General features: G+C 32.5%; 1 protein-coding gene and 1 long non-coding RNA gene across 3 annotated transcripts in view; one reads left to right on the top strand and one right to left on the bottom strand.

Moving 5' to 3' along the window:
- LOC309652106 overlaps nt 1–17,799 on the bottom strand; it is an 89,004-nt gene that overhangs the window by 21,507 nt on the left and 49,698 nt on the right. The window lies entirely within an intron of this gene.
- LRCH2 (leucine rich repeats and calponin homology domain containing 2) overlaps nt 1–17,799 on the top strand; it is a 92,448-nt gene that overhangs the window by 51,269 nt on the left and 23,380 nt on the right. Inside the window, exons 11-15 of one of the 2 annotated variants that reach the window (XM_082445507.1) lie at nt 1,333–1,440; nt 5,245–5,322; nt 7,155–7,220; nt 15,272–15,320; nt 15,399–15,515. In XM_082445507.1, coding sequence (XP_082301633.1) covers nt 1,333–1,440; nt 5,245–5,322; nt 7,155–7,220; nt 15,272–15,320; nt 15,399–15,515 — 418 coding nt within the window. The remainder of the gene's footprint in view (nt 1–1,332; nt 1,441–5,244; nt 5,323–7,154; nt 7,221–15,271; nt 15,321–15,398; nt 15,516–17,799) is intronic. The other variant, XM_082445506.1, reaches the window with a different exon arrangement.

Genomic DNA, 17,799 nt, shown 5'->3' with positions numbered 1-17,799 from the left:
TATTGGCATAATTTGACCAATTAGGATACTGAGGCTTAGAGTTTCAAATGTCTGGAACTCAGGTGTTCTGACTCTTGGTCTAATACACTTTCCGTTTCATCAGACTGGTTATGGTAATTTTAAGGGTATTTACTTCTCTATTTTATTAAAATAATTGTACTTTGGATCTTTTCTGTATCATTTATCTTATGAAATGATGGAATATGACCTACCACATTTTTCAGTAACTCCTTCAAGTTACTTCATAGCTGCAGGAAGGAAGGAGCATTTGTTGAATACCTACCATATACCAGGATCTGTGCTATGTGCTTTGCCATGTTTCTTACTTAATCTTCACTAAATCCTATAGGGTCGATATTGTCCACATTTTTACAGATGAGGAAGGTGAAGCTCAGAGACTAAAGTTTCTTGTCTAGAACTACTTAGCTAGTGTCCACTAGAACCTCGGGTGTGAACCTAGCTCTCTCTCTCTCTGATCCCCAAGTTTTTCTCTTTTCTATGCATTGTGCTTCCCCCAAATGACCTCATTGGTAACTTTTTAACAGTCATTAATTAATCATCTCTGGTACCCCATAAGGAGATACAGTGCTTTGTCTTGTACTCTATACTTCATTCTTCTCTTACTTTCTCACCTTATCTCATGAGGACAGTTGCCTATACTTGAGAGTCTCCAATGGCATGCAAGATATGGTAAAGATACAGAGTCTTAGGCTTGGTACCATTTTTTAAATGAAATACCTTTGGGGTAAAATTACTAGAGTTTGGAGGACAATTTTAAAATTTCTTTGTTCTTTTTGAATGATAAAACTATATAGTTTAATGAGTATTTTTGGCAAATTGCCAATCTGAATCTATTTTGCATTTCCACTACTTAAACATCTTACATAGAGATTTTGAAAATCAAAATGAATAAACTGATAAGAGTAGAGTGGCTTGATAAAATGAGAGATTTTCATAACATTTTCTATCTCTAAAGATAGGCCAAATAGAGCTCTGTGGTCCTTATTACACTCAAGATGGAGAATATGCATTGTTAAACTACTATGGCCATTACACATTTCAGAAATTACAAAATGGTGGTGCAGTTTACCTTTTAGCTATTAATTATATTAATATAACCAGTATGCCACGTTTCCTATTGAGAGGATAGATATGTTTTTATATTCCTTAAATATTCTTTATTTCTTATTTTAACATTTTAAATACAAGGACATTATAGGATTTTAGCTTTCACATGCTATTAAAAATAAAAAATGGTTTCTACGTTTGGAAGCTGGCATAAAATATCATCTGCCTTACTTTTTGGATAACCATGTTTGTGTCACCTTTCAGACTTGGGAAAGAGCAATTACTTGCCGAGGAAGAAGATGATGGTTTGAAAGAAGTAACTGATTTGAGGAAAATAGCTGCTCAGTTATTGCAGCAAGAGCAGAAGAACAGGTATTTTTTTCAATAATGAGATTTAAGTGGGCAACTTTTATAATCATTAAATCTGAGTATTTAAAGATTATCAAATAAACAGTAAACAATAGGACCATCTTAAGATCTATTTCAAGGGACTAACTACTAAAAGACAATAGGAAGTACTTAGGAGAGAAATATAAAGTTACATATACAATTAACAGACTATACTCATCTAGTCATTATATTTAATTATTGCTTTGGTATCTCTTTTTTATTCCTGGTGCTAAATAATAATAATTGTTGATATTCACCTTAGCTCACAGTAGCATTAGATATGTTATGAGCATTTTTTTCCAAGTACGTGTCACAAGTATATAGTGTGCTTTTTATCAGATTTTGAGTTACTTGGGATATGTGTAAACTCCTTAAAATTGAACTGAATTATATAATCGTTGATTAAATCAGTGTGACGATTTGAGAGTCACAGGTTCACTTTAGTCTGTTTGTACTGTACAAACTACTTTGTACTGACAGTTTGGTCAAGGAGCATTTCTCCCTCTGGCTGGGCTTTCTCCAAATGCGTGTTATTGGCAATGAGGAGGACATTGTGTTAATGAGTGTAAAATCAGTGCAAGTCCATTTTTAATACAGAAAAAGTTCTATGTGCTGCTGAGGTTCAGCTTTATTGCCATCTTCATGTACTGAGAGTACTGCATTTATAGTTTTGAAATAATAAAGCAGATCTGAGATTTTTTTGTTTTGAGAAAATTAAAAGAATAATTTTGGTGCACTTAACATGGATAACTACTAAGCATTTTACTTATTCAAAGCAATAAATGTTTATGGATCACATGACCATGTTTTGGGAAGCTTAAAAAAGTATACTGGCATTTCAAAGATGCTTTGAAAAATAATTACTATTAAAACTTATTCAATGACAGACGTGTGGTTTTAGGGGCCACTATTCTTTTAAAATAATCACTCAGTATCTTTTTTTGCACTGCTACTACATTTATAGAATTAAAAAACATACTAGAAAATATCACTCATCTTTATCCCTTCTATATCTAATGTATCCTCATTCTCAATTGACATTTTTCTTCTGCCATAACTTTCTGTCACCCTTTTCTGTGAATCTTATCTTCTAATCTTTTCCTATGATTCATTTTTAACTGGGCTTTTTAAAAATTGGCTACTTATGAGGTTGTGTGTGTTTTCCCCCTTCAGTATAATTAAAGTATTGATCTCCCCATTGGTTTAAGAGGTTTGATGAACCAAGCCACCACCTGCTCTGTGTAGCTTAAAAAATAGTTGAGTTTCTACCTCCTCTACCTGGCAGGTGAAAAAATTGCATTTATCATTATGGACAGAGAATACTGATTTTATAAGAACCCACAACAACATCCATTTCTCTCATTGTGTTAAGAATAGCATTTGAGTGCATAATTTTAGATTTTAACATTGCCATATATAACATTTCTATATTTTCAATTTTCTCCTATTGTTGTATTAGTTTTTCATCTATCCCTCTGACAAATTATTCTTTCTAGCCTAGATACAACATCAAATGATGTTTCATAGGTCTTGTTTTTGTGATAGTTTTGTAATCAGTACAAAACAGCGCCTGGCACTGCCTTGTACATAGTAGGTACTCAGTAATACTGTTACTGGTTAATTAATTGCTTGAAAATGAGATCAACAAATTTAAAGCTAATAGGAACCATTAATTTAGTTAATTTGTTTTCTCTACATAATTTCTGTTATTTTTTGAGATTTATACAAAATTAATTCCTCTCTTTCTCTGAACTGTTTCTCTACTTCATCCTCCTTTTCAGATGTTAGTGCATACAAATATAAGAGCTTTATGGATTAAATATTAATATGGAGTGACATTAATGTTATAACTATGTCTAATTTTTGAAGGCATTAAAATTTTATAATATTTGTTCATAAAGTAAGGAGTACATTTTACTTTTAAAATTTGTAATCTGTAGACAATTTAAATTAGATCCCAGAATTTTCTTATGCTGAACCTAGTGTTTTCTCCATTGAATGATCGCATCCTTCCTTCTAAAATATGTTGCTATTGCTTATATGTCTTAGATGTAGATAATTAAAATTTTTTGTTTACTGTTAAAATACTAAAATTTGAGTGAGTCCAACAAGTCAAGAGTAATCTTGTATAAGAATATATTCCTTAGAGGATTTGAGTTTTTATACCTTCTCTGGTTGTAGTTTTTCCCTTTCACACTGTATTGTTTTAGATTCCAACTTTATTAATGAAGAATCTGAAATGCTATTTAAAATTGCAAGTCAACCAGGAGTTGTAAAATTTCTTTTTAAGTTTTAACATAATCATTGTAATGTTTTTGTTTGTTTATTGTTAGTCTTGATTTAAAATAATTTATCTGGGGTAAGATTATCTTTGTATATCAGGAAGTACCACTTAAGACTCCTACTTTGACTGTATGCTTACTATTTAACTGTTCTTTGGCTAGCTACTAGTCAAAGGTAAATGCAGTGTTAACTCTCAGCTAAAAGAAGCCATGCATGTACTCCAAAATTAGAGGCAATTTAAAAATTGCTTATGTTGAGTTTAGTAATGATTTTCTTAGAGCAGCTTTGCCACTTGTTTAGTTCGTACTGTTTTTTAAAATATCTGTGATTCTTAAAGAAGGTTTATACTAGTACTTGGTGGATGAAACTATCCTAGGAAAGTAACAAGAAGATATCATACAGAATTAATAATCAAAAAGGGTGGGGAAAAGGATCACCAAATAAACCATCAAGTAGATAACTCATAAGTGTTCAAAGTCTGAAGCCTGGTTATTTAGAAGACTGCCCCTTCTTTGTCTGAGATGCATAGATTAAACTACTTTGTACTGACAGTTTATTGTCAAATTTTTAAAAGCTAATCTTTATCCCCTTTGTCGAACTATTGGATTATTTCTACTTGTATTTGAGTGTATTGAAGTCCCCCTGAATCAATGACTTTGTCTATATTAAAATAGCTGTTCCACAAGTCATAATTTTATCTCCACAAATCATAATTTTATCTTCACTATAATTTGGGAAGCTAAATAAAAAACTATTGTCTTAAAAAATCATTATTTTAAAATAACGTTGCTCTGTAAATTACTTAGCCAACTCTTCAAATTTCCACCAACTCTACTTATATATGTTAATATTAGAGAAGTGGCTACTGCTCTTCTTATACTGATTTTCTTATTACATGGCTGATTAAGTAGATGTTTAACTGGCTTCTTAAAATTTGTTTGATTATCATCCTAAAGAAAGGATTATAATACATGCAAGCAATGAATAGCTTCAGTTGACTGGTTCCCATTGCATGTTCATTCCTGCTAACTTATTCTATAGTATTTTCTATTACGTCTTCTTAGTTTTAATAATTATTTTATTTGCTTTTAGGTGTGTCCTGAGAATTTTTACTTACTGTGCAAACATGTGCTTCTGAGTACTATGTGATATAGCTAAATTTAAAAAAGTAATTATGAAAAGTTATATTGAAGTATAATTAATTAAGGATCATGGAAAGCAAAATCAGATTTTGAACAGTTTATTATTTTGGTTTAGAATTATAGAAATTATGTACATTACCTTTTCATGTGATTTTTTTTTTCTGATCATGTGAACTCTAATTTGAGGAGCATCATGTTAATCTCTAGCTTGTTATAACTAATCAGGTAGTTCTCTCAACCCTTAAAATCTATCCATTCTTTCTTTTCTGCTTGCTTTACTAATGACTTCCCTATCCTCTCCCAAAACATCTTACTTCTTCCGTCTTTTGGTTTGGTTGATGTACGTGAAATGTGAATACAGACGGAGGCCTTTATGTTATAGAGCATCATTCAGTGAAAAACTCTTCCAGAGGACCAGAGCAGCAGGACGTGCATCAAGGTATCTAGAGTTTGTGGACGCCTTAAGTATTAAGGGGCCAGGTTGATGCAGCTGAATTATATAGAATTATATAGTCTTTTACTTAAAACTCAGTACTGGTACCTGGATTGGGGAAGTGTCTTAATAATCTAGAATAGGTATTTAGATAAAACAGACATTTATTTTAACTTTGAGTATCACAGAGTAAAATATTAAATATCAACTGTACACAAAATTTTTCATAGGAGAATTTTCAAGTACATAAAATATATTTTATAGGTAAGTAGATCTCAACTTTTTTTCTTTCTGCTCCAATATGACTTATACACATAAATAATCACAACACTAGTGAGTATGGTATGGGGAGAATTTAGAATTTACTGCAGTGAAGGGCACTGTAGTTTGACCTCCCCTTCCCAGGGAATAATTCTGACATTGCCCCCCAGGATACTTCACACTGCTATATCTCCTTTTCAAATTAAGATTTTTTTCTCTTTCAGTTTTATTGAGATACAGTTGACATACAGCATTGTATAAGTTTAAGGTGTTCAGTATAATGATTTGACTTACATACATCATGAATTGATTATCACAAGCAGTTTAGTGAACATCCATCATCTCATATAGATACAGAACTAAAGAAATAGAAAAAAATTTTTCCTTGTGAAGAGAACTCTTAGGATTTACTTCCTTTTTTAAAAATCACTCTTTAATGATGTAATTTTTCCTCATAGTCTTAGATAATTTATTATCTAAATTCTTCTGCATTTGGGGATTCAGTACAATTTTAGTGCCTGCCCACACAAAGGTGTCAGTAATCTCGAAATTGTTTGGTACAGAGCTTCACTGCTTTGCTTGTGATAGTTGACCTTTGCCCCTCACTGAGACTTCTTCCTGGTGAGGCTGTACTAGATCTAAGCTAGTGAGGAAACTGGGGTAATGGAAATTGGTTTCTTTATGTTAACCATCTTTCTGGAATTACCCACTTATATTTATTTAATTATGTGTTTTAATAGTTAATATGTAGCTTTAATTTGGAATTTCTTTTCTCCTGTGTATTCTTTTGATAGTTGGCATCTGATGATATTACTTTGAATAAAAGGCAGATATTCTACTCCTTATAAAACTAAACTTAAAATTGAAAATTAAGATAACATTTATATCTATAGTAAATGGATAAATATTAAGAACTCTTAAATATGTTACTTATATTAAAGAAAGATAGTTAATAATTCATTACTTTTGACTTTGAGATGAACACTTAGAATTACATAAAATTATGGACAAATAGTTCTCTCATACAGTGGTTTATCATTCTTTATTTTTCTTTTTTTTTTTGGTTTTCTTCGAATACTGTTTCATTTGGTTATTAAAAGCTTAATAAACTTGTGGAGTTTTTTTTAAAGAATTGAACTTTAGCACTGGCTTTGCATTTTGAATTAAGTTTTATTATTTGGCATTTGGCAAAATGATTATTTATTACATCAACATGATCCTGTCATTTGCTATCCTGGGAAAACTAAATCAGTTATGATGGTACCTAAACAATCTGCATCTCTTTATCTTCTGTCTCAGCCAAAAGTTAGATATGCACAGGGAAATAGCATGGCTAGAAGATATCCAAGCCTTGAGAAAGCGTTTATAAGAGAAGATGCATGGAAGAGTTGGTGAACTTCATTCCTTCATAATAGCCAGTGTGCTTATGAGCATCTGATCTAAATAACATTTAAATATTGTTTTCTAGCAAAGATCTTCATGGACCAGATGCAGTTATTTATGGACATCTTTTATATCATGTATATACACTATTCTCTTTAATATACTATGGAATTAATGTGTTGATTTACTTCTAGGATTCTTAATCATTCAACTTCTGTCACAAGAAACAAGCCAAAACAAACTGTGGAATGCGAAAAGAGGTATAAAAATATCTTAGTTCTTATAGTTAATATTTTATAATGAAAGTTGATCCTTTAACAGTAATGTTCCTATATGTGGGCTTTAATTGAATAATTGATATCAATTTAATATAACTAGATAATTTAGAGAAGAAATGTGCTTTTTTTTTTTTTAAAGAAATGTGTTATACAGCACAGGTTTAATTGACTTTTGATGTAAACAAATCCAAAAATGCTGATTTGATCTTTTTGTACTCATACCTGCATTTTGTCTTGATGACAGATTCATTTATCCATTTAGCAAACGTATATCGTATTACTGTTACTGTCAAGAATAATGTGTTTCTTCATCGATTGCGTTTATTCTCTATGTATTGTTCACTTTTTAATTTCTTTTTTTAAATTAATTTTTATTGGAGTATGGCTGCTTTACACTGTTGTTTAACCTCCACTGCACAACAAAATGAATCAGCCATACACATACAGATATTCCCTACCTTTTGGACTTCCCATCCATTTAGGTTACCTCAGTGCACTAGGTAGAGTTCCCTGTGCTATACAGTATGTTCCCATCAGTTGTCTATTTTATACATAGTATCAATAATGTATATTTGTCAATCCCAGTCTCCCAATTCCTCCCACCCCACCCCTTTCCCCCTGGGTATCCATACATTTGTTCTCTACGTCTGTGTCTCTATTTCTGCTTTGCAAATAAGATCATCTATACCATATTTCTAGATTCCACATATATGCGTTGCTATACTATATTTGCTTTTCTCTTTCTAGCTTACTTCACTCTGTATGACACTCTCTAGGTCCATCTATGTGTCTACAAATGACCCAATTTTATTCCTTTTTATGGCTGAGTAATATTCCATTGTATATATGTACGACATCTTTATTCATTCATCTGTCGATGGGCATTTAAGTTGCATCCATGACCTGGCTATTGTAAATACTGTTTCAGTGAACATTGGGGTGCATGTGTCTTTTTGAATTATGGTTTTCTCTGGGTATGCCCAGGAGTGGGATTGCTGGATCATATGGTAGTTCTATTTTTAGTCTTTTAAGGAACATCCATACTGTTCTCCATAGTGGCTGTAACAATTTACATTCCCACCAACAGTGCAAGAGGGTTCCCTTTTCTCCACACCCTCTCCAGCATTTACTGTTTGTAGATTTTTTGATCATGGCCATTCTGACTGGTGTGAAGTGATACCTCATTGTAGTTTTGATTTGCATTTCTCTAATGATTAGTGATGTTGAGCATCCTTTCATGTGTTTGTTGGCAATCTGTATATCTTCTTTGGAGAAATATCTATTTAGGTCTTCTGCCCATTTTTGGATTGGGTTGTTTGTTTTTTTGATATTGAGCTGCATGAGCTGCTTGTATATTTTGGAGATTAACCCTTTGTCAGTTGCTTCATTTGCAAATATTTTCTCCCATTCTGAGGGTTGTCTTTTCATCTTGTTTATGGTTTCCTTTGCTGTGCAAAAGGTTTTAAGTTTCATTAGGTCCCATTTGTTTATTTTTGTTTTTATTTCCATTTCTCTAGGAGATGGGTCAAAAAGGATCTTGCTGTGCTGTGATTTATGTCATAGAGTGTTCTGCCTAGGTTTTCCTCTAAGAGTTTTATAGTGTCTGGCCTTACATTTAGGACTTTAATCCATTTTGAATTTATTTTTGTGTATGGTGTTAGGGAGTGTTCTAATTTCATTCTTTTACATGTATCTGTCCAGTTTTTCCAGCACCACTTATTGAAGAGGCTGTCTTTTCTCCATTGTATATTCTTGCCTCCTTTATCAAAAATAAGGTGACCTATGTGCATGGGTTTATCTGTGGGCTTTCTATCCTGTTCCATTGATCTATATTTCCGTTTTTGTGCCAGTACCATACTGTCTTGATTACTGTAGCTTTGTAGTATAGTCTGAAGTCCGGGAGCCTAATTCCTGCAGCTCCGTTTTTCTTTCTCGATATTGCTTTGCCTGTTCAGGGTCTTTTGTGTTTCCATACAAATTGTGAAATTTTTTGTTCTAGTTTTGTGAAAAATGCCGTTGGTAGTTTGATAGGGATTGCATTGAATCTGTAGATTGATTTGGGTAGTATAGTCATTTTCACAATGTTGATTCTTCCAGTCCAAGAACATGGTATATCTCTCCACCTGTTTGTGTCATCTTTGATTTCTTTCTGTCTTATAGTTTTCTGCATACACGTCTTTTGTCTCCTTAGGTAGGTTTATTCCTAGGTATTTTATTCTTTTTGTTGCAGCGGTAAATGGGATTGTTTCCTTAATTTCTCTTTCTGTCCTTTGTTGTTAGTGTATAGGAATGCAAGAGATTTCTGTGTATTAATTTTGTATCCTGAAACTTTACCAAATTCATTGATTAACTCTAGTAGTTTTCTCGTGGCATCTTTAGGATTTTCTATGTATGGTATCATGTCATCTGCAGTGACAGTTTTACTTCTTCTTTTCCAATTTGGATTCCTTTTATTTCTTTTTCTCTGATTGCCGTCGCTAGGACTTCCAAAACTATGTTGAATAATAGTGGGAAGAGTGGACATCCTTGCCTTGTTCTTCATCTTAGAGGAAATGCTTTCAGTTTTTCACCATTAAGAATAATGTTTGCTGTGGGTTTGTCATATATGGCCTTTATTATGTTGAGGTAGGTTCCCTCTATGCCCACTTTCTGGAGAGTTTTTATCATAAATGGGTGTTGAATTTTGTCAAAAGCTTTTTCTGCATCTATTGAGATGATCATGTGGTTTTATTCTTTAATTTTTTAATATGGTGTATCACATTGATTGATTTTCATATATTAAAGAATCCTTGCGTCCCTGGAATAAATCCCACTTGATCACGGTGTATGATCCTTTTAATGTGTTGTTGGATTCTGTTTGCTAGTGTTTTGTGGAGGATTTTTGCGCCTGTGTTCATCAGTGATATTGGCCTGTAGTTTTCTTTTTTGTGTGATATATTTGTCTGGTTTTGGTATCAGGGTGATGGTAGCCTTGTAGAATGAGTTTGGGAGTGTTCCACTCTCTGCAATTTTTTGGAAGAGTTTGAGAAGGATAGGTGTTAACTCTTCTCCAGATGTTTGATAGAATTCACCTGTGAAACCATCTGGCCCTGGACTTTTGTTTGTTGGAAGATTTTTAACCACAGTTTCAATTTCATTAGTTGTGATTGGTCTGTTCATATTTTCTATTTATTCTTGGTTCAGTCTTGGAAGGTTTTACTTTTCTAAGAATTTGTCCATTTCCTCCAGGTTGTCCATTTTATTGGCATATAGTTGCTTGTAGTACTTTCTTATGATCATTTGTATTTCTGTGGTGTCAGTTGTAACTTCTCTGTTTTCATTTCCAATTTTACTGATTTGAGTCCTCTCCCTTTTTTTCTTGATGAATCTGGCTAAAGATTTATCAATTTTGTTTAAAGAAGAACCAGCTCAAAGAACCAGCTTTTAGTTTTATTGATCTTTCCTATTATTTTCTTCATTTCTGTTTCATTTTTTTCTCCTCTGATGTTTATGATTTCTCTCCTTCTACTAACTTTGGGTTTTGTTTGTTCTTTCTATAGTTGCTTTTGGTGTAAGGTTGTTTATTTGAGATTTTTCTCGTTTCTTGAGGTAGGATTGTATTGCTCTAAACTACCCTCTTAGAACTGCTTTTGTTGCATTCCATAGGTTTTGGGTCATTTTTATTTCCTTTCAATTGGGTTTTATTAAATTCTTCTATATGAATATGTAGTCTAAGTCCACATATATGAATTCCAGAGAACTAGAAGACCTTGAAAGTTTCTATTTATTCTTTTTGGTGGTTTGAAAATTTGCATCAGACTCAACTCCTGAATCATCCCTCTGGGAGTAAAAAAGTCCAAGGCTAGGGCATAGGTACAGAAGAACACACAGAGAGAATTAACATTTGTTGAATGCTTGTTATATGTATACTGTTCTTAGTGCTTTAGATGTATAATGTAATTTAATCCTCATAATAACTCTATGAGTTATTGTTACTATTGTCATCCCCATTTTATAGGTGAGAAACTGAGGCTCAGAAATTACCTTAGCTTGTTCAAGGTCACACAGCTAGTAAATGGTACAGTGAGGATTTAAAACCAGGTTGTCTGGCTCCAGAACCCCAAGTCTTAATATATGGCAACAAGAACACTTTGCTTGCTCCAGATGCGTACATTTCACTGATATGTTTTCCTAACTACCTCACAGTCTAAACTGAACTTACTTTTCCCATATCTGTTTCTTCTCCTGTATAGTTTGTCTGAGTGAATGTGCCACTATTTATATAGTCAACTTTGGAATAATTGGAAATTCCTTTCTCTTATGCACCCTTCCCAATCCATTCAGTCACAGAAAACTATAGCGTCTTAACATTATTTGCGTGTATCCCAATCTCTCCATTCCTATTACAGTTGTGTTGGTTCAGGCCCCGTCTTTTCCACCTGGACCACTGCAACAGGCCCCAGACATATCTCCTTTCTTGAGTTTGGCCTACCTTTAAATCTGTTTTCCGTACTGGTGGTGTAAGAGTGATGGTACTAAAACACAAGCCTGACTATGTGACTCCCATTTATTATCTTCTAATAGTTCTTTCTAACTTTTAGGATAAAGCTTAAAATGTTTGGCTTAACCCACAAAATTGAAGTGAATTTCTGCCTAACTTGAGAGCCTCATCCCATGTACTCTTCCACTGGCACCTTTTCTGGCTAGGAACAGTAGTACTCCTTTCTTTATTACAAAATGGTTTCACATCTGTGTGTTCTGTATCCTGGTGTCTCTGCTGAGATTACCCTTTCTTCTTCCATTTTTCACTTAGGCTTTTAGAATTCAGTTCAGGCATAAGATAACTTTTCATACCCAAGTCTAGAAACATTCATCTGTGTCAAATTTCATTTAACTGGATTTAACCCACTCTCTCCCTTTTTGAATACTGATTCTTTATCTTACATATTTTGTTGTCCTTGAACTTTCTGTTATTACCTTCTTTCTCAGTTCCTTTCATTTCTGTCTTAAGCTTTCTCACCAGGTTTATAACATTCTCTTGAGAAAGCCCCAGCTACCCAAACTTCAAAACTGTGATATTCAATCCTGGCCTTTTTTTTTTTTTTTTTTTTTTTTTTTACAGAATTATTACTTCCACTTTTCTCATTTTCAGAACAATCACCAATTTCTTCTTTAAAAAAAATGAAAAATCTTTTAGTTTTTTACTGATTATAAGAGTAATGTAGCTTTATTGTTTAAAAAAATAGGAAAATTTTATCACAAAGAAAAAATAAATATCGTCTATTATCCTACTCCCCAGAGATGAGAAGTCTTAGTATTTTGGTATTTTCCCCTTTAAACCAATTTTCTATATATGTGCATGAACATTTGCATGTACATGTGTGTATGTATGTACATACACATACACACTGCAGAGTTGTATTACCTGTTACCTACTCAGCACCTCCACTTGGATCTATAATAGGCATATGAAACTTAACTTTCCAAAATAACACTCTTAATCTTTCTCTTTGTACCTCTAAACTCGTTCTTCCTGCCTTTTTCCCCATTTCAGAAAATGTCAACTCCATCTTTCTAGTTGCTCAGCTCAAAAACCTCAGAGTCATCCTTAACTTGTAATTTTCTTTCACACCCCATAACTAATCCTTTAGCAAATCTTGTTGACCCTGCCTTCAAAATATGCCCAGAATCTGATCATATCTTACCACCTCCATGCCTACCACCCTAGCCCAAGCAATCTCTTACTTCAGTTATAACAGCCTGGTAACAGGTCTCTTTTCTGCCCTTGCTTTCCTTTAGTCTGTTTTCAAAAAAAAAATATCAGATTGGTATTTTAAAAATGTAAGTCAGATCATGTCATTCTTCAGAATTCTCTAATGACCTCCCATTTCATTCAGAATAAAAACTAGAGTCCTTTAAGGACTTGTGAACCTCTACATTATTTGGCTCCCTACTGTATTCCTCTTGCCTCGCTCTTCCTGCTGGTTAGTTCTTCTCTAGTTATGCTGGCCTCCTTGCTGACTCCCAATACTCCAGGCGTTTCCCACCCCTTCAAAGCTTTTGCCTCTGCCTGGAATGATTTCCTCTCAGATAACCATATGGCTAATTCCCCTGTCTTCACATTTCTGCTCAGATTTCATTTCATCAGCAAGGGATTACCTGAACAACTTATATAAAAGAGCATGTCTCCTCCACTCCTTTGTCCCTTTTCCCAGACCCTGCTTTATTTTTCTCCACAGAACTTAATTCCGTCTGACATTGTAAATATATACTTTTTTACCATCTGACATTCTCAATATATACTTCTTTATTTGTTCGTATCTTGTCTTTACCACCCCACCACCACCTGGGCGCACTACAGTGTTGGTTTTATCAGTTATTAAGAGAAGACTATTTGAAATCTCCAACACTAATTACGGATTTGTCTTTCTCTTTAAAGTTCTTTCATTTTTCCTTCATATATTCTGAAGCTGTTATTAGATGCGTAAATGTATAGGATTGTAATGTCCTTTTGGTGAATTTACACCTTTGTCATTATAAAATGACTTTTTAAATATTCTTGGTTATATTCTTTGCTCTGAAGTATACTTTTCTGATATTATATAGTCACCTCAGCTTTCTTTTGATTAGTGTTAACATGATATATCTTTCTTCTTCCTTTTATTTTTAACCTATTTGTGTCTTTATGGAGAACGTGGGTTTCTTGTTGTTAGCATATGGTAGTATCTTCCTTTTCTATCAAATCTGACAATCTGACTTTTAATTGTGGTGTTAAGATTGTTAATATTTAATTGTAACTATTGATATTCATGGATTTAAATCTACTGTATTATTGTGTGTTTAATTTTTATCTTACCCATTCTTTGTAGCCATCTTTCCTCTTTTTCTCCTGTCTTTAGAATTATATTTTAAAATTCCTATTTATCTCCCTTGCGGGCTTATTTAGCTACAACTTGTTGTTATGTTAGTGATTGTTTTAGGGTTTAAAGTATAATATTTAACTTATCACAGTCTACCTTCAAGTGCTATTATGTCATTTTATATATCCTATAAGAACCTTACAAGAGTATACTTCTGTTTCTTCCCTCCTGGCCTTTGTGGTATTGTTGCCATACATTTTACTTCTGTGTTACATATTACATTGTTATTATTCTGGCTCTAAATAGTCAATTGTTCTTTAAAGAGATTTAAATAATCCGAATAATGTCTTTTATCTTTACCCCTTTAGTTACCATCTCCAGTGCCCTTTGTTCCTTTGTATAGCTCTGTATTTCCATGTATATCTTTTTCCTTCTACCTGAAAGAGATATTTTAACATTACTTTTACTGCTGGTCTGATGTTGAATCCTTTCAGTTTCTGTAATGTTTAAAAAAGTCTTGGGGGTTCCCTGGCGATCCAGCGGTTAGGACTTGGTGCTTTCACTGCTGTGGCCCTGGGTTCAATCCCTGGTCAGAGAACTCAGATCCCACAAGGTGTGCAGCACAGCCAAAATAAAAAAAAGTCTTTATTTCACCTTAATTTTTGAAAGATATCTTTGCTAGTATAAAATTCTAGGTTGATATTTTTGTTTTCTTTTGGTACCTTAAAGAGGTTTTTCTACTGTCTTCTGGATTGCATTGTTTCCTGTGAGAACTCTGTTGTCAGTATTCGTTTCACTGGACCTATTGTGTCTTTTTTCTCTGGCTGCTTTTTACATTTTCTCTTTATCATTTGCTTTTAATTTGATTATGATGTATATTGTTGTAGTTTTCTTCATATTTCTTTTGCTTGGAGTTCATTGAGCTTCTCAAGTTTGTGGGTTTATTGTTTTCATGAAATTTGAAAATTTGTGGTCTTTATTTATCTTAATATCTTCTCTGTCACCTGAGTTATATTCTTCTGGAACCCCAATTATATGTATATTAGGCCACTTGAAGTTTCATACAGATCATCTAAAGAAATTATTATTTTTTTTTTTTAGTTTTTGGTAATGATTTTAATATAATAAATATCCTATCTGTTTTTTGACTGTATGTCTTAAGATATACATATTAAGGCATCTTTAATTTTTTAGTGTCTCAGCAGATGAAGTTAATTCACCATTATCACCCCTCACATGGCAGGTAAGAAGAAATTAAATTACTGTTATATCTAATATTTTGTTCTCATTTATTTAGTTAAAAGAAACTATTTTATTACAGCCCTTAGAAAATCAAAAGGATCAAATAGATGAACAACAGTGGCCAGAATCTCAGCCTATAATCTGGCAGAGTGAAGAAAGGAGGCGGAGCAAACAGATTAGAAAAGAATATTTCAAGGTACTTTATTAAGTTTTAAAATTTACTGTGTAATTATTAGTTTTGATTTTATCCATTTTGTTTTACATTAATATGACAGAATATAACTCTCTAGTTAGATATAGTAGATGTGTTATTTTATCTTGATTTCTTACATGTATGTGGTATACATATATGAGCCAGTTATTTCCATAAAATTTCAGTAATTCAAAATAATTAAGAGTAGATCAGTGTGAATTGTGATTTGCCAGATACTTTACAAGAAACATGAATGTTTGCTACACTGCTAGTTGTAGCAATATGTAACAGTATTTTAAAAGAATGCCCAAAAAAGGTCTTTCACTGGATCTGTTTCAGTAAAGAGTTGACACATTTTTACAATTAGCATTTAACTGTTTCTATGTAAATAAATGCTATTTACATGATTCTAAAAACGCCTGAAAGCATTTCCCCACATTTTCTTTTCTTATTACCTTAATATATTTCTTAGGATGGCATTTTATCTTAGCTAAATTAAAAGCTCAGACCATCTGAATTATCTCAAATTTCTAGTTAGAAGGGTTTCAATGAAATTTCATTGTGTACACCTTTGTAAATATTGTAATATTGTCTAATTTGTGATTAAGGTCTGCTGTATTTGTAGTGGCCAGTCATTAGAACTGGAGTAATCTTCAATACTAGTTAGAATTTGTTATTGGAATTTCTGACTCACATGAACAGTGCAACCAAGCTCCTGCTCTATGCATAGCAAATTTTATTGTTTTTGTGGACCTTTTCTATTTCCCAAAACCTAATTTTTATCTAATAATAAATACATAGTTCTAGGTTAAATTATAGGTAATTTGAAGTTTATATCGCTAATAAATAGGATTATATTTCATGCTTTTCTCAGTTTGGTAAAAGCAGGTCTCTATGCACATTGATCAGTTTCCTTATTATGGGATTGTAACATACATTTGGAAGTAGTATCATATGACCAAAACAAAAATGTTATATGTCTTAGTCTGTGATAAGTTTACTCTTTCAACAAATAATTACTGAATCCTTTTAATGAGCCTTATGTTACCTGGTCAGTATGAGAGATAATGAAAAAATAAAAGACATAGGGAAAAAAGGAAAGATTCTTAGCAGAACCCTGGTCAGTACCCTTTACAAATCTTCAGTTATATTTGCATTCTGGCATTTATTAATTTGTAAGTCCCCTCTTTTAGTTTATGGCACTTGAACAAACTCACTAAAGAAAATTTGTTAACAGATAAAACTTGATGAATAACTGATGATGTGGTAGAAATTTTAGTATTTCTAACTAATAAAAGAGATTTGATATTTGTTTGATCTATTAGTTTAGTAAAAGCATACAAATTCTGACGGTTTTTCAAAATACTTACATGGCACTACTAAGTAGAAGTAAGTGCATTTATTGTCATTCCTATTTTATAGATGGGGAAATTAAGGCACAGAGAGGCTAAGTAAAATGCTTCAAGCCACTTAGCTAATAAACAGCTGAGTCAAGACTTGAACCGAGAACCTATGCTATGCTGCCTGTTGATCTGCTGTGGATAGCCTAATATCAAATGAACACACTTTCAGATAAATACAGTTTTATTGTCTTTTAAATATTTTATTGTAACTCAACTTCTCAGTAAAGTCTTAATGGAAGCCTCAGTGAACCTTTAAAAAATAGTTATTTGATTTAATAGTATCATTTGTTGATAAATATTTTATTTTTTATGGCTTAAGTATACCTTCCATAATATTGCTATTTTATAAGTTGCTAAGAGATCAAAGGAGATAATATTTGAAGAGTCCATAATCATCATTCAACAAATATTAATTTCCACTATAGTTAGTAAAGTAGGTGCAAAGATAAGCTTCAGTAACTGGGAAATGTTTTAAGGAGACATGTAGTTCTCCTCAATAGTCAGAAGATGTCAGTGTTAGGACACTGTAAAAAAATAAAGTCAACAATTTTTTCCAAAGGTGTTAAAAAAAAATTATAAAACTGAGATACTTCTCTCTAAGTGAAGTCAAAACGGTTATTCAGATTTGCCAGTATTTTCATGATTAAAATATTATCTATGAAGTGTCTTTCTTTCAAAAAGAAAATTTCTCTTAATCACTTTTCTCAAGAATAAAAAGGCTTATTCATAAGATAATAGTATTGAACTTAATTTGGATTTATAGTTAAAGTATACTACTCTAGAGATATATATCAAATTATCACTAAGCTCACTCAGTGATGGCTCCTTTAGCTTTGCTTTGTTATGAAACATACAGACCTTTTTGTGTAACTTTATCCTAACAT

This window comes from Balaenoptera physalus, assembly GCF_965194825.1.
Source record: "Balaenoptera physalus genome assembly, chromosome: X".
NCBI classification, from domain to species: Eukaryota; Metazoa; Chordata; class Mammalia; order Artiodactyla; family Balaenopteridae; genus Balaenoptera; species Balaenoptera physalus.
This window is presented reverse-complemented; position numbering and strand designations above follow the sequence as displayed.